Here is a 22,589-nt window from a genome sequence, read left to right as displayed (position 1 = left end):
TTAATTGACGTGGGATGGGGTGGAGGGATGTTTTGTGGAATTAAACAAATTTTAACCTGCAAGACTCAGGAATAAAACATCCACAGTAATTACCGTGTTATTACATAGATTTGGGAAAACATGCTGGACAGGTTGACGTGGCTTTTTTTTTTCTTTATATTAACATAATCGCAGTCATAGTTGGATGAAATTGCCAAATTTGCAACATTTTTAAGAAACTTTATTTTATTTATTCAGCACAGAAAAGTAAAAAATGGACGGCCCATATCCTTCCAGAAGGCAGGGATCATCTGAGGACGCAGCCGGTTGACATCGTATGTGGGTCGTCGTGCAGGCGGTTCAGAGATCGGCATTTTATACTCTTAACGGGTAAAGTTTGGATACTTTCGCAGAGCAGAGGTCAGACCGGGCGAGGGGTGGCGGCGGTGGTGGTGGTGCTGGGGTTTATACGATTTCCGAAATAAACGGCAACGCTGGCAGATAAATCATTTACGGGCCGGAAAGTGAACGCATTTCATTCCGGACACAGCAATACCGATGACCACTCCACCGTGAATAATAAAATTCAATCCAGCCCCCTGCCTGTACACACGCACACACACACACACACACACACACACACAGTCACCCCATGCCCATCGAATGCTTATTGATCATGGCCACGGTTTCCGAGGGCCATTGATGTGTGTCACTTTGGATGCGGTCAAAGCAGCTCAGTCTGAAAGACACATATTTATTCATTCATTCAGTCATTCATTCATTCATTTCAAATGGGAGACGGTTTACAAACCTGCCTCAGAATGACGTACAGCAGGTTCCTCATGCACGTTTGACCTACTTCTTAATATGTGAATATTTCTTTCTTTTTTTTTTTTAAATATCTTAGAACTGCAGTATTCAAACTGTCCTAAGCCTACGAGCCAATCAATATTACATCATAGTTCCATAAAGCAAAGTTTTTTCTTTTTTTTTCCATTTTTTTTAAATCAACCATTGATTTTTATGACAGACTTTATCTTTGTTTTTCTTTAAATATATTCATTGATTTATTTGCTATTAATTTATAGATTTTTAAATGAATTGTGTAATTATTAATTCAGTGTTTATTTATTGTTTAATTATTCATATCTATTATTTATTTAATTGTTGTCTGTTTATTTATTCATTTTAAAATGCGATTAAAAGGAAAAAAAAAAAGGGGGGGGGGAATTAAACATTTTCCTCTCCGTCCGTCAGTCAGGCGTAAGAAATCTGGGCGTTTGACATAAAGGGACTTTTTTTTTTTTTAAAGCTGAATAAACTGAAACAGCCTCTGTGTGGTGGAAACATCTGGTGGAAACGTCTGTGAAATATTCAGATATTAAGAAGGATTCAGATTCTGTTTGTAAATGTCGATGTTTGGATGGATGAGCTCTCACACATCCATGTTTAGACGACCCTAGCGGTCGCTGACCCCACTCTCAGCACACATGCCTCATGCGGCGTCTCCCTGCCGTCCACTTAACCCTCACCACACACACACACACACGGCCTTAACCAGAGACACTGGACACGCCAGGGCCCAAGAAAAATCGTGGCGAAGGTCAGAAAACCCAAAGATGACGGGCAGGGAGAGCACAGATGCCAGAGCTGGGCGGTGTGATGGGAGGCTGGCCGTGCCCCAAAACACACACACACACACACACACACACACACACACACATGCACACACACCGGTCTGTGCAGAGCGAGGTGTCAGAGCCCGTTAGAGGCCTTTGGCTGGACGCAGCTCCAGAACACGCCGGACAAAAGCGTTGCCTGTCTCCCCTCATTAAGTGATTTAAGACCCCGTGTTCGCCCGGCGCCTTTCATCGCCGTCCAAAACGAACACACTTAAAGAAAAAGCCCGACAAGAATCCAGGGCCCGCTGACATGAATGGTGAGGTGGTGGTGTTTGGGGGGGATGAAGAGGAGCAGGAAGTTGGTGGCGAAGCACCAGGGCCTAAAGCTGAGCTACGCCTGTTAGCCCCGCGCGCAGATGGGATCGCTTGAATACGCCAGGGGAGGATGCAGGCTTGGCTACCGGCCGGGGAACAGCGGCCACTTAATCCGTGAACAGGACCTCCTCCAGAAGGACCGCGGTCGTTTCCCATGAACGGGAAAGACGATAAATGAGGGGAGGGGGTCCGAAATGAACCCCCCTGCTTCGTTTGAGTCGCCGCCGCTCTTGAATGTAAAGGGTTTCCGGCGAGATATAACACGTTAGCAGGGTGCGCTAATCCAAGCTAAATCACACACACACACCTGGCAAACATCACATTTGCACACTCCAATGGATTTTTGCCTCGTAGCCATCATCGTATTTCTAACTTCGGGGTTTGATGCCCGCTTCCTGTCAGGAAGCCGCACCTTCCATGTTAGCTTGTCATAAACCTGTTTATTATCAGCGGCGTGTCGACCCTCATTGATAGCGAGTGTGTGTGAGTGTGTGTGCGGTGTTCGACGGAACTGCTTCCCCGGATCACCTGTTTCGGTCCATCAGCGCCCTGATGGGAAGGTACACGTCCGCCATGCGGACCCTCGGCCCCCTCCACGCCATCCCCACGCCATCCCCACGACCTTTGACATTACACTACGCAGCCATGAGGTCAGAGGAAGCCGCTTTCTTCGGAGGCACAAAGGAGTGATTTTTCACTCTCCCCCCGTGAGAACGGCGGTGAATAATGATCCCCTCCGCCCCCCCCTCCGTATCACGTTTGACCGAGACGCGTCGAAGCCATTCTACGGCGGGACAAAGGAGGAGGCGGGGAAGGGGGGGGGGGGGCGTGCCAGGCGGACATTTTTACGCTTCCACGCCATTTATCGCTCTGGTCATGTCAAGAGAAATAAGTTCACGGCGGCTTCATATATCAGCGGCCGTGTTTCCGATCACCGTGGCGACCGTACCGCCGTACTGTAGTTTGTTCTTCCTTCCGACGGTGCCATCGCCATTTGCTGTTTTGAATCGTCTCGCCGTGAAAAGCGAGCGGAGGTGGACGGGCGAAACAGGAAGTCAGGCACAAAAGCGTTCCCTTTCAAAATAAAAGACATGAGCCGACCCTCAGGTTTCGGGTCAAAAATGGAAAAAGTGTTTCGTTTAGGAATAAAATGAATTAAATGACTTAAAATTAACATTTAATTATGATGCGGTCACAAAGCAGATGGAGAGAAGACACCGGCGGCATCGCCTCGTCTCTCCTCCAGACCTTCACGCCGTATTTCTCCTCATTTACAAGTTGTCAAGGAAGCTTTCTGGTCCACTAAATACTCGCTCGAGTTCTTCGATGGCTAGAAAAAGCCCTGAATCACCTGACAAGAATCCGACACATTGTCTTGTACACAAAACTTCACAAAGCGAGACACTCCAAGATTCAATTACTGTGCTACAACTCCAATATCATTTCTATTTTCTTAACTACTTTTGGAAGAATTGTGGTTTAAATGACACTGCAGATTGCAGCAACTGGAAAAATTTAATTTTTTTTATTAGGTGTTTATTTAAAAATGCTCTTAATTGGATTTAAAAATAGAGCGAATGCTGATCATTTTTCGTTCCTACGTCTGACTCCCGCTTGGTCGGTCAGTGGGAGTTAAAACGGCCGACACGGTTTCGGACAAAGAGCGCTCTCGTCGCGCTTTACGCTCTTTGGACGCGACAGGACTGAGCTGCTCCGGCCTGCCGCGGTTTGCAGGCTGCAGGGCGGGAGGATGGGGGGGGTCAGAGGGGGTGGGGTCAACCTCTTTACATAGAGAGGGAGGTAAGAAACCCTCTGTTCTTTTTGTGGGAAAAATGGTGCACTTAGAACAAGAAAGAATCTGTAAAAGAGGAATGAGGAGCGTCTCAGTCACGCGAGCCGGCGCGTAAGTCAGTTTGTTTTTCTTTTGTTTCGAAATTAAAAAAAAAAAAAAAAAAAAAAACCTCCTGCTTGGATATTTGATGATAATATAATAAAATTAAAATAACCATTTTTTTTTTTTGACATCACAAAAATGTCAAAAAACATCAAAACATCAAAAAAAAAAAAAAAAAACTCCTGCTTGGATATTCGATGATAATATAATAAATTTAAAATAACCAATTTTTTTTTTGACATCAAAAAAATATCAAAAAACATCAAAACAATAAAAAAAAAACTCCTGCTTGGATATTCGATGAGAATATAATAAAATTAAAATAACCAATTTTTTTTTTTTTTTTTTTTTAAATTTACCCTGAAGAATTTGCACAAGCATTGCAAACGTGCGGGGGTTTCACCCGTTGCCAGGACCCGCCGAGCTCATTCTTCAACAAAAGTGCGAAGGCGTTAATCAGGATTGGTTGTATTAACACAGTAGTAAAGGTGTAATTACAATCATCGGGCGGTTCTCCTTCCAGATGTTACGGATCTTAAGGGAAATGTTAAACGAGAGTGAAAACGTGCGCTAGCTATGCCGTCAGGTTTCCCGTGCACGAAGGATGAGACGGCCGGGATGTCTGAAACATCAAATCAATTATCGTCACACTCGCCTATTGTTTCTTTTCACTTCCTGGATTTAGAAACCAGCGAACGGGGGAGTGTGTGTGCGCGCGCGTGCACGCGTGTATGTGTGTGTGTGGGGGTGTGTGTCGATAAAGAACAAGCCTGAGACTTCAAAGGGAAGAGAATCTCTGCACTCCTGTGGTGCGCATGTGTGTATGTGTGTGCACGTTTATGTGTGTGTGTGTGTGCTCAGGATGTACAGAAACCATACAGCTCAAGACTGATTGAAATAGCGGTTGACGTCTGAGCGCGTCGTCGCCGCTGCGGCACGAAAACCAACATGGCGTCTCCCCTCGCATCCCCCAACCCCGAAGGCGGCAGAGACGCCGAGTTATTTCTGACGGTGTATCTGGCACACTTTTTTGGTTATTTGTGCAAACAGGCCAATGAAAGCGCAGCTGCGTCGCGACTGATTGGCCGCCTCGGGGTTACGACTTCATCCCGATTGGTGACTCCGTGAGAAGACGCTTCCCGTACGCACGGCAGGGTTCATTTGCATTTTTTTTTTTAAATTTGACGGTAAACCGTGGGATTTCTAGGGGTTGTTTTTTCGGATGTTTCGGGCTTCCCGATCATGACGCTGGAAAGTTATAGGAGAGAAGTAAATTCAATAAAAATCAATAAAAGCATCCGGATGAAATTAGAAAACTCGGGACGCGGGAAAAGTCGTGCAAATCTTTGGGAAAAAATTTAATAAAAAAAAAAAAAAAAAAAACAGACAGAAAAAGGTCGTGTGGACCAGGGAGCCGACGCTACTCCGCGGTTCCCTGCTTCAACCATCGCTCCCACTGCGCTGCTGGGTTGCTGGGCAAAGTTAGGAGGAGGCCTGCCTCCGTACGGGAGTGGCTGGGCGGAGGGGAAGCGCCTGTGACGTCTCAGCCCCCCCGCGCATCGCGTGTCTAGACTGTAGCGGCCACTTCTGGAAGGACCATGTGACCCAGAGGGGCGGCCATCGCACTTTGACAACCTCTTGTTTTTTTTTGTTTTTTTTTTTTTTCCCCCTCCTCCTCCTCCTCCTTCTTCTTCTTCTTTTCCTCGTAGATCAATTCCCTCCATTCCGGAGCGTTCGGATACGCGAAACTGAGGGGAAGTGACAGGAGCGGAACCCGCCGCCATCATGGTCGCGTCGGCCCTGAAATACCGGCCTCGCCGGTTCTTCCCCTCTCGATTTAGGTGAAACGCCAGTCACGCAACTTGAAAACACATTAATAACAGGTGATTTATAAATGCAAACAAAAAAATGCAGAAAGATAAGATGTAGCGTATTAGAATAGGAATAAAACGCACCCCCCAAAAAAAATCATTTCAAATTGTGAGGAAGGTATCCAACATTCATTTTATCATGTTTTAAAAAGTCAGATTTGACCCATTTGAATATTAGAAAAGCGAAGCTATAAAGAATTCACATTTTAAAATAATACCGATATCTCGCCGATTTTAAACAAGGATGTTCGTAAAAACGCCCGCCCGCTAAAAAATTAATTTCGATTTAGCGGTCGCACCGCTGACAAAGAATCGCCTGATTTCTATTCCAAATTAAAACAAATTAAAACAAAACCATCCCCGTAGCCGCCTCGGCAAACACACACTTTCACCGCTCCTCAGGTGAAATGGGAAAAAACAACAGTCGATGTCTATGAATAAAATATATACTGTAAAAATACAATATTTATGTTTGCACAATGCAGTGATATTAACACCTCTATGTGATTTATTTGAAATAGCGTATTTTACATATTTTTGTTTGTGCGCTGGAAATTATTTTTGTTTTACGTAAACCACCGCATTCACACGCCTGCACATTCGGTCATGAACGTTCAAAAATATTAGAATTACAGATTAAAATATAGTCCGTATACACAAAGAAATAATCATTATACTAATGATAATAATAATAATAATAAAAATAAATGGTCAGAATGAAAGGAAATAACGATTGCAAAGACGACTACAATGACGAAAATAATAACAATAATTATGATGATAATAATAATAATAATATATTATCCGGACACAATAAAGAATGGTAACAACAACAATAATGATGATGATGATGAATATATTATTATGAATAATAATGATAAATGGTCCGTCGACTCAAAGAACTGAAATAATAATAATAAAAGTAAAAATGAAATAATAAACCAAGATAAGATGACAAGAAAAATTATAATAAATGTATTATAACCAATAAGAAATAGTAATACTAAAAATGATGACTATGATGATCGGCGTGTACAACGTCAATAATAAAAGTAATAACAATAATAATAAATGGTCCATAGACGCATAGAAATAATAGTAATGCTAATACTATAGCAATAGCAATAGATAGTAATGATAATACTATAGCAATAGTGGTAACGGATAATAAATGGAAATAAAAAATAGAAATTATAATTCTGATAATAAATATAAAATGAAAAGAACAAGAAAAATGATAAATTATTTTTGTTATGCGGGAGGCAGGGGCGAGCGGGCCGTTCCTGCTCCCCGGCTGAGCGCTCGCCTCGGTCCGGAGACAGAAATCTGAGCGCGGAGGCCATAAAGCCTGGAGATGGAAACCCAAGCAGCCCGAACACTCAGGAAACAAATAAAGCATCTTTATGAGCCGCTTTTATGATCTTAATAGGCAGAGTCCCGGTCCGGTGACCTCTAAGTGCTCCTCCGGACAGCCGGGGCGTCCGCCGGCTCCCGGCTGCACGGACCCGCCCGCCGCCCCATTATTCCGGCCGCTGGGTCTTTTCAAGACCCCCCCCCCCCCCCGACCCCCGACCCCCCGCGGCCCCTCGCCCCCCGACTCTGCTCTTGCCGCAAAGTTATAATAAATCCTTATTTGCTGCGTCCGATTGGGATTTTCCACTCGGAGCCTCAGTACACAAAAAAAAAAAAGAACTAAATATAAAAGGTAATTGATGCACATAGGCAGCGGATAAATAAGCTCCCCTTAAAAAGAAAAAACAAACGGATGGAACTATTTGGCGTTTTCCCTCCGACTTCTGAATCTGAGAAAACCGATGGATTCAAACTGAAAATGTACGTTTTCGTAATTATACGCCTTTATGTTTTGTAGTTCATGTGCTATAAGGGTTTTATAGATGTATATGGTTCTTAAGGTGGGATTATAAACTCCAGGCAGGGGGTGAGAGCGCTCTCCTCCGCCGGTTCCAGGCCTGCTTGTTTGTCTGTGACCTTGTTCCTTTTGTTCGACAGACAATGTCGGCCTTGTCGAGCCACTAGTTTGTCTTTGTGGAGCCTGCCGCCGCCGCCGGTGTGATATCCAGCCGGAGCCGCGAGGGCCGCCGCCGCCCGCCGCCGCCGCCCGCCACCGCCGCATCCTCCAAAATAAAGCTTTTTCCCAACGACACCCTCCTCCTCTTTCTCCTCCTCCTCCTCCTTCCAGCCGCAGCTCAGAGGGGAATTTCCAGTAAAATGCGAATAATCTGGATCGGGTTCGACCTGAAGTTGCGAAAAAAAAAAAAAAAAAAAAAAAAAACCAAGACGGGGAGGGAGGATGGGGAGCGGAATGCGGCCCGAGAGCGGCCGATTCACGGGGAGGTAGTACTCGCGCCGCCGCCGCCTCTGATTGGCCGTCGAAGCGGAGGGGCGCAGCCATTGGCCGAGCCGCGCGCGCTCTGCGTCGACCGGGACCCGCTCGGCCAGATGCCCTCCTCTCGTCCCCTGCAATGTTTGCAGCTCCACGCACGCGATCCCCCGCTCCGCCTGGCTGCACCCTCTCATCGCATTACTTCTGCTATTCTAACTCCTCCATCAATTATGCACTAAAATAACTCGGGCCTGATGGAGCCGAGACATAAAAGGGGGGATCATCGGCGCGCCGCCGACGTGCCGCTGCGCCCGTCCAGTGATACGACGCGGCCGCTCACAAAAGGATGCGCGCGCCTCGGCGGCGACACACACACACTGTGTAATAAACACTCTATTACACATGAATAAGCAGATCGTTCGCATTTGGCGTTTCTTTGATTAATTAGCCGACATTACCCCGGAGGACGCCCTCATTCACGATCCCCGTGTATGATTAACACCTTACATCCCAAAATAAACCGGCGCGACCCTCCCCAGCTGTCACTCAAATATCCGCTTTTCTTCTTTTTTTTTCCCGTTTGTTTGTTTCCCCAAAAGTTCCGCCTTCATCTGCGATGAGTCTGGAAGTCCGAGTGAATCGGTTACGAGCGCTAACGGCGGTTGTGATCCTGCAGAATCGGATCGGATTTGTTTGTCTTTTTCTTGTTTTATTTTTTTCCCACCCTTCTTCTTTTCAAGTTGATAGCGTAGAAGAAGAAAGAAGAGGGGAAAAAAAAAAAAAAAAAAAGGCCGCCCGCCACAGAGAGCGCTCTCCCATCTCGCTCTCACAGGGAATCAAAAAGGCCGAGAAGACAAAAGGAAGAACGACAAAACGCTTCAAATGGAAGGATCAGCGTCAAAAGAGAAAAAAAAAAAAAAAAAAAAAAAAAAAAAACAGGAGACGCCGCTCCTCTTTCTCTTCCTGTATCAGAGAAACCAGGAGTCAATTAATCACATGGTCGTTTTTTTTTTTCTTTTTTTTTTTTTCCTAGCCGCTTTGCTCGAGCGTCAGATCAGGAAGCGCTCAAGTGATTTCCCAGGATTCGTAACCTACTTTTTTTTTTTTTTTTTTTTTTTTTCCTTGAAACAAAATGGAGTCGGGTTTGGGAAAATGGCTGCCTGGGAGCCCCCCCACCCCACATCCCTCCGCCCCCCCCCCCCAGCCTGCTCGGCGGAGCAAAAGAGCGGGATCGGCCTGCGGAGGGAGCGCGGATCTACGGGCGCCTGAAATTCAAATTAGCGTCCGACTCGGTCGTCGCCCGGCGTCGATGCGGAAATTATTTAAGTATATTAAAAAAAAAAAAAGGGGGGGGGGGGGGGGCTGACACCGCGCCGACCCCTCGCCTCGGCCCTGACCTGGATTTTTCCCGGTTGCGTGTGAAGGTTTGTCTCCGTCGCGAGATCACAAACAGCCATTTTAATATTTCACGGGTCCCCCCCACCCCCCATCCGCCGCCGCCAACGCCGCCCCTCCAGACGGCGAGCCGATAACTCGCGTTTCCTCACGGAACGACCACATGAGAGGCCGGGGCGAGAGACGCCGAACGCCCTTATCTCCCCGCCGGGACAGCCTTGGCTTCGCCGGGCGGATTTGTGTTTGTCTTCGGCGGTCGGGGCCGGCTATCCGACCCCGGCGGCTGCGGCGGCGGTGTGTGTGTGTGTGTGTGTGTGTGGACTTGCCGCCATGGAGTCACGCGGGTCCCAAAAAGCGGCCTGGAAAAGTGCTCGCGTGCCAGATTTGCCAGATTTCTTCCAAGATACACAAAAGCTTGAAAATCGAGCCGCCATTACAAACAGGAAGTGCCCTCCCCTCCCCTCGGTTAGGTACTTTTTTCACTTTCAGGCCTCGGGAAAAGAGATAAATAAATAAAAAAGAAAACGCGGATCGAGTCCAGAGTCATCAACTGGGAGGTTTGGCTGTGCTCACGCTAACGTTTAAGAAAAAGAATCAAGTTTAGGTTTCAGGAGCCAAACTGCCGTCTATCCCATCCACAGTCAAGAACCGGGCGGTGAACATCGCTGCTCGCACCCCCTCCTTGCAGATCACTGCACAACAGCGCTAGCAGACACAGGAGCCGTCGCTTCGCTAAACACATAATTCCCCATAGCGCCTTAAATACCATGTAATACACTAGTAATAACACCTGTAATACACTAGTAATAACACCTGTAATACACTAGTAATAACACCTGTGATGGCTTGTCACTTTATTTTTCATCTTATTTCATCAAATGACTTCATCTTTGCACCACGTTGCTGACCGCGACACACACCGCAGTCTGCATTTGTGTGTAATGTTGTGATGTAACGAGGCGTGACCGTCAACAGCGGCCGAATTCCTCGTATGTGCGAACACACCGGGTCAATCAGGCTCATCCTGGTTCTGGATGTTTCTTTCCATCCGGTACATCGGTGACTCCGCGGCAGGCATGTCAGCCGCAGCGTCTCGAACCCAAACTTTCCATCACGGAAAACGTTTCCTCAATCTTTTTTTTTTTTTTTTTTTTTTAAAAAAGCCAAAGGTCTCTTTGATGCCCCCTGCAAAAAAAAAAAAAAAAACACTTTTAGCAGCTTAGCTCCTCTTTAAGGCCTTTTTGGAAGCGGTTTCTTTTGCTGGGGGGGGGGGGGGGGGGGGGGGGGCCTTCACCGCAGTCATTAGGAGGTAAGGCTGATTAATGTGAATGGTCAGGCGGGCCTGGCTTTCTGAGGGGAGAACACAGAGGGGTGAAGGGTCCCACAGGAAGTGTTTTGTGTGTCTGCACAAAAGGAGGGCTGACCTCTTAAGCCCCTTAGAGCCTCTTTGCTAATACCCTCACCGGTGCCTGCAAAGACACGGGGGTGGCGGCGGCGGCGAGGGGGGGGGGGGGGGTCGAAGGAGGGAGGAGACACACCGTTTCGCCGCTCGCATTCAACGGCGCGCTCACATCCAGAGGTGGATCTGTTCGGCCGAGTGAGACCAGAGATCAGAACGGAGAGGACACTCCCCAAACTCGGCTAATCCACTGCCTGTCCCCCCCACCCACCCCACTCCGCTCCACCTCTCATGCTATCTAGACACTCTTTTCAGGTTGCAAAAGAAAAAAACAAAACAAAAAAAAAAAACAAATCCGCTCCACCTTGTTGAGCAGAGACCTGAGAGGAGCCGGCAGGAGGCGGGAAGTGTGTATGATGGGATCTTCCGCAGGTGACACACACCTTGTGCGAGGCGGGAGTCGGATCTGAACCCGTTTGAATCCTTGATGCTTTTCTTTCCGCGCCGCTCTGTTTTACGCCGAGCGCTTTGGCGGAATTGTGAGTTCAAAAGTGAAAAAAAATGTGTGTCGCCGCAGCCAATCGGTCGTCGGCTTGTTAGCGGGCTGTAAAGCGAGGGCCGGGTTGCGGAGGGCGACGGGAACGACGTTCCTCTTCCTGGCGAAGCGCGAGGGGGTTAACTGACCCGCAGTTTCATTCTCACGGGGCGTCGTCGCGGAAACCGCACCCAACAGGGGAGAGCCGGTAAAGCAGATCTTCACCCTCACCGGTGCCTTCAGGTGCGGGAAAATCAACTTTTCCCGCTCGAACTTGACGCCGGCGCATGTGCGGAGATATTTCCTGTTTATTAAAACCAGTTCTGAACACGTGAAGCCTCTCCGGGCAGCTATACGCCAACAATGGCGGCCTTTCAGGAGACGCCGGGAGAAGCTTAGGCCCCTGACGCCCAGTCAATATTTGAACGTGGTTGCCTTTTTTTTTTTGTTTTTTGTGTCCGTTTCTTAATCCGAGTGGAACCGAGCAGCGGGAGGCAACCCCCCCCCTTCAACCGCCCCCCCCCCGGGGGGAGTAAACACTGGACACAATGCAAACGGGCCAGTCACAATGCCAGAAGGAGGGGGAGGCTATCACCACATCACCAGCTTGGAAAGTGCTGCATTGTTTCTTTAAGTGTAGATTAAAAAGACGGCGGCAAACAGCGGAGGGGGGGGCGGGCGCCGCTTTGAGGCGGGTTCAAAAAAAAAAAAAAAAAAAAAAAAACCTGGAGGGGAAAATGTAACACGTTTGAGCGGCGGGGTTCTTTCGGGTCATCCGACCTAGCTTTTGCGGCGGATGGATATTACTAGGAGATCGGCGGAGGGGAAAAGGGAGGGAGGAGGGAGTGACGGCGCTCTCGCCGATAAAAACCGGGATACCTCTTTCCCCAGCTGTCGGTCCGTTAGTCCCACCCGATGGGTCGCCTCTGGTATCGGTTTCCATGGCGTCCGGGACACGAACAGCCCGAGAGATTAAGATGGGGGGGGGGGGGGGGGGGACCCGGCCCAGGTTTCTCCTCTGATCTCACCTATCAGCAACAAATAAACACCTCGGGCCACATCAGCGCCGGCGTGGCCGCCATATGGACCAGGGGGTCTTAATGAAGCAGCTAAATAGCTGGTGAGCGGGGAATTGGCTAATAGCGCCTTGTCAGAGAAGCAGTAAATACCCCGACCCACACACTTTATTCCGTCAGCGGCTTCCCGAAACAGACGGCCGAGCTGACGGGGAACATCTGTGGCTCGTTTCTTTTACACGAGCGTTTTCCACCACGACCCCCCCCCGTGTTTTTCACCCCCCCGGGGGATTCGGTTCGGCGATTTGACTGGAACTTCGACGTCCTTGAGCCGCTTCCTCCCGGTGTGACGTTTTAGCGTTAGCGGCTCAGCTAGCCGGGTGAAATCGGAAACGAGCGGCTCAAGGGTGGGAGAACCTCGGCATCGCTGAATTAGCACTTATTTGCAACTTTGCGCAATTCTTCAAGTGAAATTGCATCGAAAAGTACTAACAAATGATTGACGATGCGTTAACAGTGAAACTGGTTTACGCCAAATTGGGTTTGTCTTGATTAACTTGTGACATGTGGCATTTTAAAAAAAAACAAAAAAAAACGCTGCAAGTGCGATTCTGCTAAACAAGCTGTGGTCAAGAAAGCGCAGTCAAAATAGACAAATATTTGATTGACACGAGTTCTAGCCAATGGTTGCACAGTATCGGTCCATTTGCTGGCAGCCAAAGTCCGGCCTTTACCGTCGAGCTAGGAGTCGGCGGACGTCGTCGAGGACCGCCGGTTGACGAATGCACAAAGAGGCTCTTCCTCTTCAACGTCTACCTCTGGGCAACGTATAAATATATTTATATACACACAGAAGAAACTTCAGGAGCTACAGATGCTCGATAGGAGACACAGCGGAGCATGAACACAAAGAAAGGCTGATTGTAGCTGCAGGATGTTCTCTACTACTGCACCTGCAGAACACACACACACACCCACACGCATGTATACACATATATATCTGCGTGTGTGTGTGTGTGTGTAAGGAATGGGAAACCTTGACCTACGGACGTGGACTGCTCAGGTCCCAAGGTGGCTCGAAAGCTCGTTGCAAGAACTATAACCAAATCCGAGCGCAATGCAACTATTCAAAAGAGGATGGCGCTGTGTGTGTGTGTGTGTGTGTGTGCATGTGTGTGTGTGTGCGTGCGCGCCGTAAAACCCTCTGCTGCGGCAACGGAATCCGGTGCGGCTAAAAACGCAAGAAAAGACGACGGAGAATGCGACCTACTTCCGCGCCCTTTTATCACCTACGTGCACGCTGTAGGCTGGACCGCCGGAATGAATTCATATGCTATTAATTGCACGGCACGGCCAATGTGTGCACGTTTGATTAATTCACATCCGTTTTTGTTTTCAATATTTTTCTGTCGCATTTATTGGAATTGATTCATTAAATGATTCGTTTGATTCAGATTCAAACTGCACCCTTCGTCCGCGATGTGTTTATGCGCGCCTCTTTTTCGTACTTTACACTTTCCTAGTTTCTGGACAGGTTGGGATTCGGGACGTATTTTTACCGAATTAGACGGGTTCCGATTGAGGTTATCTGAGATTCCAGTCGCTGTCGTAAAAAAAAAAAAAAAAAAAAAAACAAGAGCTGATTCATCCGAGAGGCGGGGACGAGATTCGGGGAGTCTCTTCGGCACGTTAGGGAACCGCGTTCCTTCCAGCGAGGCTCCCCGAAACTGGAATTTCATTTAATTTCATTGAGTAGCTTATAAGAGCACAGCTTCGCTGTCACTGAGGAGGCTTTTCAAACTCCGAGTGCGGCTGAACCTTCCTAAGGCTCCAAAATCCCCCTCCTCCCCCTCCTCCTCTTCCTCCTCCCCTGAACTTATCAGTCACAGGCATCAGGAAGACGATTCCCTCCCACGAAACCGCGGCGAACACGGATGCACCTTTATCTAAATTACGACAACATAAGAAAAAAATGTAAAAAAAAAAAAGGCTCCTCGCAACCGTTCGAAACAATAGGAGCACACACACGAGCTCGCACACACGCGAAAAATGTCATCACATTTCCATTTTTCACGACTCGCTACCCATTTCAATTCCAGAGCTCCTGGAGGGGATTTCATGAATGGCTGAGTGTGGACCGCCGCTCTGGACGCCATGTTTTTTTTTTTTTTTTTTTCCCCTCGCCCCCCCACCCCACCTCGCAATCCAGTCGGGTGGAATATTCGGCGGGGAAAAAGGGGGTACGGACACCGGGGCTCATCTGGAAGTCGAGTTCCTCGGCGAGGAACCTCCACCGCTGAGCGCGGTTACGCCAAACAGATGCGTTTTTTTACGGAATACGGGTCTGGTCTGGTCTGTTCGGGGCCCCGGAGTTGCGCGCTGGCGTTTTACGGCCCTGGTCGGGTTGAGACGGGATGAGAAAAAGGGGGGGGGACGGTCATTTGGGGTTACTCATTTATTTGGTACCCCATTCTGCAGGGACAAAGCCCAAGCGGGGGGCCGCGTCCGGGCCCCCGAGGGCCGGCGAGCCCTGCCCCGGTTTTGACCCTGACGACGGTCCCCTCCGCGCACGCTTAACCCCGCCGCTCGCCTGGTTGCTGCCGGCGTGCCACCGCGCTCGCCATGTGCGGGTTTCTCTCAACACCAGGGCGTCACGCCGCCGCCCCGGATGATCATCCAGGGGGGCGGCGGCGACCGAGATAAAGGGAGCCGGGAAGTGTCGTCCGTGGGCCCCGGGGCCCCGGAGGGGGGGGGCGGAGGAGCGGTTATCAGACCCAGATCTCCCCCCCACCACCACACACACACACACACACACACACACACACACACACACACACACACACACACACACACACACACACACACACACACACGTCTGCCGGGGCAGGAAGTCCACCGGCCGCCTTTCAAGTTGCCGACCGAATTTGCATTTCTATCACTCACATCCTGTCAGTGCGGCGTCTGCACATGCTTCGCCTCGGGGTCGCCCTCCAAAACACACACACACACACACACGAGCAGGGTTACTGCGGTGTGTGTTTGGAACACCGGTTTCTCATACTTGTAGTGGATGCTCTCTTTCTCTCTCTCTCTCTCTCACACACACACACACACACCATCCCACTCTGCACCCCTGGCACAAGCTGAAACTGAAGCAAAGCAAATGTTTTCTTGTCCGGCTGCCAGAAAAGTGACACACACTCGTCGTGATGGGGAGTCACTGAGTCACTGAGTCACACACACACACACACACACACACACCGGAGGGTGATCTCGGTGGTGTGATGATCTCAGATGATAAAGGTTCACAAGCAACTTAAGCGGATCCAGAGGCTGCAGACTTTTTTTAAAGTTTGCAGCCAAAGTACCCGGATGAGCTCTGGAAAAAAAATAAAAAATAAAAAGGGAAAAAAAATAACAACAAATTCAACACATAACGCGGATCGATATTTCGGCACCGATATCGATCAGATAGCGTATCCGATCGATGACAAATCATCTCTTTTACACGCACACACACACACACACTCCTGCACAAACGGACCACGAAACGCGTGATTATCACGCATTTCGCACCTGCGTGCATTTACGCAATCAGCTGTCAAGTCCACCGTGGAAAGGTGACCCCCCCCCCCCACCCGAGATGTGGAAATGTTTAAATCGTGCGTGGGCGTGTTCTTGCAGGAAACTCAAAACAAATAAACAAATGTGCTCGTTTGAGTTTTTCTTTTAAGGTACGTTTGAACGCATATGAAGGGAGGGGGGAACCCACGGAACAACGGTCCGAGGGATCCTGCGTGGGTCCGCTGTGTGTGACTGTGTGTGTGTGTGTGTGTGTGTGCAGGAGGCGAGCTCCTCGCTCTTACTTGGGGTTGGTCCGGTTCCAGTAGACGGCGTAGCGGTCGGACACCACCTTGGCCGCGGGGTCCTGGCCGGACACGCACATCCCCACGATGAGCACGATGAAGAGGATAACGTCCACCTGCGGCATGTCTGCTGTGGAACTTCGGAGTGGGTCGAAGTGTTTCAGCCCCACTCCTCTTCCTCCTCCGAATCGTCCACGGATGATGAAGAAGAGGAGAAGAAACTGCGCGCAAGTTTTGGAGGTGACCCCCCCACCCCGACCTCCCTCCCCCCCACTCCCACTCAGGAAGAAAACGTGTGTCCGGTGTGGAATAAACCCCCGGCGGCACGGGGAGGCGAATCCACGGAGAAGGGGCTGGGGAGGGGGGGGGGATATCCACAGCGCGCCTCCACGGAGCCCCTCCGCCGCTTTCGATGCAAACGGAGAAGAAAAAAAAAAGAAAATGTTCCACGACACGAGTGGGAGGAAGGAAGAAAAGAAAAAAAAAAAACCTCCTCCGGGTTCTTGGATCGCTCGACGCCACTCAAAACCGCGTCACATCGGAGTGGGGTGGGAGGCGGCGAGCGGGATCGGACCGCCGTGGAGGGTTTTTTTTTTTTTTGCGGATCCACGCAACGGCGGGTTTCTTCGCTAAAGCTCCGGCGGAGACGCGCGTACACGCGGTGGAGCCGGAGCCGATGTGCGCCGAGGCTGCTGCACCGCGGCCATGCTCTCCTGGACCGGCCCCCTTCCACCCTCCACCCCCCCCCCCTCTCTCTCTCTCTCTCTCTCTCTCTCTCTCTCTCTCTCTTTGTGCCGCTCCAAACTCCCCGCTTCCCCCGTTCTCATTTTAATTCCTACTTTATTTTTTATTATAATTCTTAAATTTAAAAAAAAAAAAAAAATCCCATATTTTTTCCCCATATTATTTATACTTATTCTATTAATGTATGAGTTAATTCATAAGTTAGGATATAATGGAATATTCCATTCATCAAATAGAAAATTTTATAATAAATTTCTGTGTAATTTAGTTTTTATTTGATTTCATGTGTGTCGGAGTTCAACTGGAAGTAGGAGAGAGTAGCGGGAGTTTCTCACAGTGCGAAACGTATGTGTGTGTGTGTGTGTGTGTGTGTGTGGGAGGGGGGGTTTTCTTACTCCTCGCACACACACAACAATGCATCGTAAACACACACACACACACACACACTCACACACTCACACACACACACACGCATACAAATCCTCCCCCTCCCCTTAATTCCCAGGCCAAACTTTGGAGGCTCACTTCGCGCGTCTTTTCCCGCCCCCCCCACACACACACACACAAACGCACTCTTTTGTGCATATGCGTGTGTGTTTGCGCACACGCACTTCTATCACGCAATAAACTATTTCTCCATCTGCGCAGAAGCAGATTGTTTTTCTCCTCCACCTCCTCCTCCTCTTCGGTCCCGCTTGACCGTCGGAGGCGCCCGGAGCTCCGCCGCTCGCTGCGCCCCCTGGTGGCCGTCGCGGGAACTGCAACACCCAAAAAGGGTTGCTGTGAGTCGCTGGAAGGAGGAAAGGAGGGAAGGATGGAAGAAGGGAAGGATGGAAGGAGGGAAGGATGGAAGGATAGAAGGAGGAAAGGAGGGAAGGATGGAAGGATGGAAGGATGGAAGGCGGGAAGATGGAAGGGGGGAAGGATGGAAGGAGGGAAGGATGGAAGGCGGGAAGGATGGAAGGATGGAAGGATGGAAGGCGGGAAGATGGAAGGAGGGAAGGATGGAAGGAGGGAAGGATGGAAGGATGGAAGGATAGAAGGAGGGAAGGATGGAAAGATAGAAGGATGGAAGGATGGAAGGCGGGAAGGATGGAAGGGTGGAAGGAGGGAAGGATGGAAGGAAGGAAGGAGGGAAGAAGGGAAGGATGGTAGGAAAGAAGGATGGAAGGAGGGAAGGAGGGAAGGATGGAGATGGAGGGAGAATAAACATCACTCAGGGGGTGTGTTGGAGTGAGCCAGCGCAGAAACACTTTAACCATATATATATATATATATATATGTGTGTGTGTGTGTGTGTGTGTGTGTTATTCCACTCATATGGCTGGCTTGACTATGGATTGTAAACTTTCCTGAGAAGCTCGACAGTCCTCCACCTTGGCCCCCGACTCACCAGATGCCCTTCGCCTCCCCCCGTCCCCCTCCTTCCACCCTGTTCTTCACCCCCAACCCACCGTCACTTCCCACCCATCCCACGTTTTTATTTTTGAAGCAGGCCTTAAACGGATGGGCTGAGGAAAATGTCTGCACGCGGTATGTGTGTGTGTGTATATGTGTGTGTGTGTGTGTGGAGGTGGGGGCATTCTGGTGCGAGACCCTGAGCAATGAAGTGGAAACAGGATTGGGGGATTGGGGTTTGGGGGGTGAAGGGTCTGCAGATTACCATCAAACCGAGGCTCTGCCGTCCTGGCGATAGGACACTTTACCAGACTTTACCAGACCAAACACACATATGTTTTAAATGTAGTAAATGTATAAATTCTACATAAATGTATATATATTGAATAAATCAATTAACACATGCATAAATAATACATAAAAAGGAGGAATATAACGCTAATGGGCAAATTGTTATTTTTTTTATTAAAAAAAAAATAGAATTATTATTCCAAATGATTGCTGTATTTAAATTATTCAATTCAGAGATTATTATTATTATTATTATTATTATTATTTCAGTTTAACCCGTTGTAAACATGGTCGCAATGGATTGATAATTGATCGGCGTCTATAAAACATTGATCGGTACATCCGATAACTGATATGCAGCTGATTTATAAAATACAGGCAATATGCATATTAAGCATTTGATCAAAAGGAATTATTTATTTATAGAGAATTCATTTCTTGTTTTAAGTGTTTTCAGTAATTCACTGATGTGGTATTTCTCTGTTATTATGACGCAGCCTATTGTTTTCTGTCTGTAATGCTCTTCTTTGGTAATATGCAGGATTACAGATTACCGTGAATCTGAAGAGCATGAATAAATCCACTTCATACTGTGTTTCGGTGTTATGTTGAGGTCACTGTGTTCGTGCGTACGTGTGTGTGTGTGTGAATATGTGTGTGTGTGTGTGTGTGTCCGTGCAGACTAATCCATGAGCCATAATCACCTCATCTCTCCAGCTAAGTGCCTGCCCTACTTCATTTATGGTTGATACACGTCTGTATTCCCCAAGACAATGGAGTCGTTATAAATTAGGGTCAGCGGGCCCCGTCAGCGACACACACCATGCGTCCCGGGCGTTTCTCATGGACTCACACACACGCACACGCAAGAACGACACAAGAACGCGGTGTCGATCCACAGCCACAGTGGGGAGTAAATCGGGGTGACCGCGGTGACCGGGCCAGGGGAGTGATCTCTGCAGTCTGATGTTTTTCTTTAGTGTGTCTGTTTGTGTGTGTTTGTGTGTGTGTGTGTGTGTGTGTGTGTGTGTGTGTGTGTGTGTGTGTGTGTGTGTGCGACGACACAGGCTCAGCGCGCGATCACGCCCTACATGGGAAACAGAGCGCCGTCCGTCCGTCCGGTAAACACAACGGAAAGTAAACAATGAGCGCAGCCGGCTGTGTGTTTTGGACGCCGCGGTCCCGCGTTGGGTGTAAACAGTGAAGGCTTGTTATTGACGATGAGCCGGGAGGCGGCGGGCGCGCGCAGGTCGTCGGGTCGCCTTGTCAAACGCCGCTGATTGAGTGGCCGCTCATCTGCCGCTGCGGATTTCGGGTGATTCAATCAAGATACCGTCAGAAGAGCTGTTCAGAACGGACGGGCCGGCCACCAGGTGAGGCCGCGGTGCGTTCAGGGACGGCTGGGATTTTTCTACATTGTTTTTCCGCGTCGTGGAAGTCAGAGGGCGAAAAAAGGGAGCCCGTTCTCTCATAAGTTGCTCAATTCCCTAATTTCCTTCCTAAACTTATTTTTCCCCACATGCAAAGCAAACCGAAACTAATAAACAAACCCACAACTACGTGCGTTTTGATAAAAAACAGTAAACGCATCATATTAGTATATGATGGATTCATCATATACAAGGGTTAGGGTTCATCATATGGCTTTAGTAACAATTTAGTTAATTGAATTTATCAACAATTTCCTTTGGGATAAATAAAGTTTTTCTCATTCTCATCTCATCTCATATTATTCCATGTTAATCTGTTTTAGAATGGGTACAGTTTTTTCCGTCCTCATAAATGATATCGATCGGAATATTTGTCTCACGTGGAGTTAATCGAAAGGTTCCAATTTTCCATCCTGAGAAACGGTGCAGTTTGTGTGTGTGTGTGTGTATGTGTGTATGTGTGTGTGTGTGTGAGACCCCCCCCCCCCCAAGTGTCTCTTTTACCTTTCAACATCTGCATTCCCCGGTCCTCTCCTCCCCCAACCCCTCAACCTCCTTGTTCTCAGATTGCTTGCAATGCTTTTCCCAGCACCTCGTGGAAAAGTAAATGTTTATCTCTCATTAAGGAGATCACTTCAACCCCCCCCCCCCTCCTCCTCCTCCAACCACCCGACCCCTGCTTTTCAACCCCCTCCTGTCTGAAACTGCAGCAGGAGCTCTTCCAGCTGGTTTTTTGCGCGCGAGACCCAAGATGAATATCCTCCAATAAAAGATTCGATAATGAAAATACACAGACGGAGGTGAAGCAGGAGTGAGAGACGAGGGCGGCGATGCAGGACGACAGACAGAGACCCCCCCAAGAGACACCAAGGGTGGGTAGGGAGGGGGGGGTTACTTACTTCAGCCCGCCCTGCACTGGTGTGTGTCTGTGCAGGACACCTGGCTCTACTCTCTTTGTATACATGACCCCGGGCAAACACAAATACACACAGTCACACTTCCAAAGAAAGCCAGGGAGAGAGCGAGAGAGCGAGAGGGTGCGCGGCCACACACACACACACACACACACACACACACACACACACACACGCACACGCACGCACAGGGAATAAACGCGTCTCCATCCATGTTTTCGCAGTGATGTGCTGCAGCTCGTCGTAAGCGATGCCTGTGACCCGGGGAGCCTTAGAGGCATCGAACCGCAGGGCTGATATAACGCTGGAATGTGTGCTATGCGAGTGTGTGTGTGTGTGGGGCTAATTTTGAGCTTTATTTATATGAAGCTGTCACAGAGGAGGTGAATCACTTCTCCCTTCCAAAACAAGAGACAAACAGAGGTCGGACGGAGGCCAGCCCTCCGCCGGAGTCAACAACTTGCATTTGATTTACGGCGAGTAAAAAGGCAAAATGCGCACTCGGATTTTAATCCGTCCTCGATTAAAGGCTTACTTTACCTCGAGCATTGAATTAGTGATTTGTGCGCGCTAAGGTAGCCACGTGTGGCGGCGCAGTGGTTAGCGCTTCCGCTTTGCAGCGAGAAGATTCTGGAGTGTGGAGTCTCGGTGCTCGACGGGTTCATCAAAAAAATCGTATGTGATCACTAAAGATGCGAAGATAGATAAGGCATCATGCGATATAAATAATAATATACAATATTTACATTTATATCTAAAATGAATGAATATCTGCATGACTTGTGGATGAGAAAGTGAATGGTTGCTTGCCTTGATATGACACGGTGGATGGAATATGTATATATATTTATAGATATATAAAATGAAGGATTGTGTATCTGTATGATTTATGAATGAGTGAGTGAATGGTTGCACGTTTGCACCCGACACGTGAACAGCCGTGTGTCTCCACTGCATGTGGTGTGTGAACGGTAGCATGTTTATTATGACGTGCGAACGAGAACGAAGATATCGAAGCGAGTCGCGGATGTTGGGTTTTATGTTGATGCTTGTTTTCCACGTGATTTTGGGGGTGCTGGAAATTTTGTGGGTGTGATTTGGGGTGCAAAGAATTCTGTTTTTTTGAGTTTGAGTTTATTTGAAAAGAGGAACAAAACATATTAATGAACATGTACATGTAAATATGCAAGATTATAGCCAAAGGCTAATTTCCATCTTCAGTCCCTTCAGCAGGTTGATGTTAAAAACATGAGATAAAGAGAAATTTGACAAACTTGAGATACATGCAGTGTTGTGATGACAATGTTGTTCATCCAGCAGCCAGGTCAAGATGTTTGGTAAAGAGATTTAGGGACGGAAGTTCACATTTGGTGTTTGATATTGCATGACATTACATTACATTACATTGCATTTGGCAGACGCTTTTATCCAAAGCGACTTACAATAGAGGACATAGGGACTGCAAATACACTTGCAAATACACGATGCACAGGAAATATACAGAACATATTGAGTC

At 48.4% G+C, this 22,589-nt stretch overlaps 1 protein-coding gene across 2 annotated transcripts in view; it reads right to left on the bottom strand.

Annotated features, from left to right (window-relative positions):
* The window catches only part of LOC147220960 (ephrin-A5b-like), a 56,550-nt gene extending 39,579 nt beyond the window's left edge, over positions 1–16,971 (bottom strand). Inside the window, exon 1 of one of the 2 annotated variants that reach the window (XM_086170202.1) lies at positions 16,297–16,971. In XM_086170202.1, coding sequence (XP_086026328.1) covers positions 16,297–16,421 — 125 coding nt within the window. In that variant the 5' untranslated portion in view covers positions 16,422–16,971. The remainder of the gene's footprint in view (positions 1–16,296) is intronic. The other variant, XM_086170203.1, reaches the window with a different exon arrangement.
* Positions 16,972–22,589: the final 5,618 nt, after the last annotated feature.

This window comes from Fistularia commersonii, chromosome 23 (genome assembly GCF_037954325.1).
Source record: "Fistularia commersonii isolate RoL2024-O1a breed Wild chromosome 23, RoL_Fcom_v1.0, whole genome shotgun sequence".
Taxonomy (NCBI): domain Eukaryota; kingdom Metazoa; phylum Chordata; class Actinopteri; order Syngnathiformes; family Fistulariidae; genus Fistularia; species Fistularia commersonii.
Note: the sequence above shows the minus strand (reverse complement) of the source record. Positions and strands in the feature narration are given on the sequence as shown.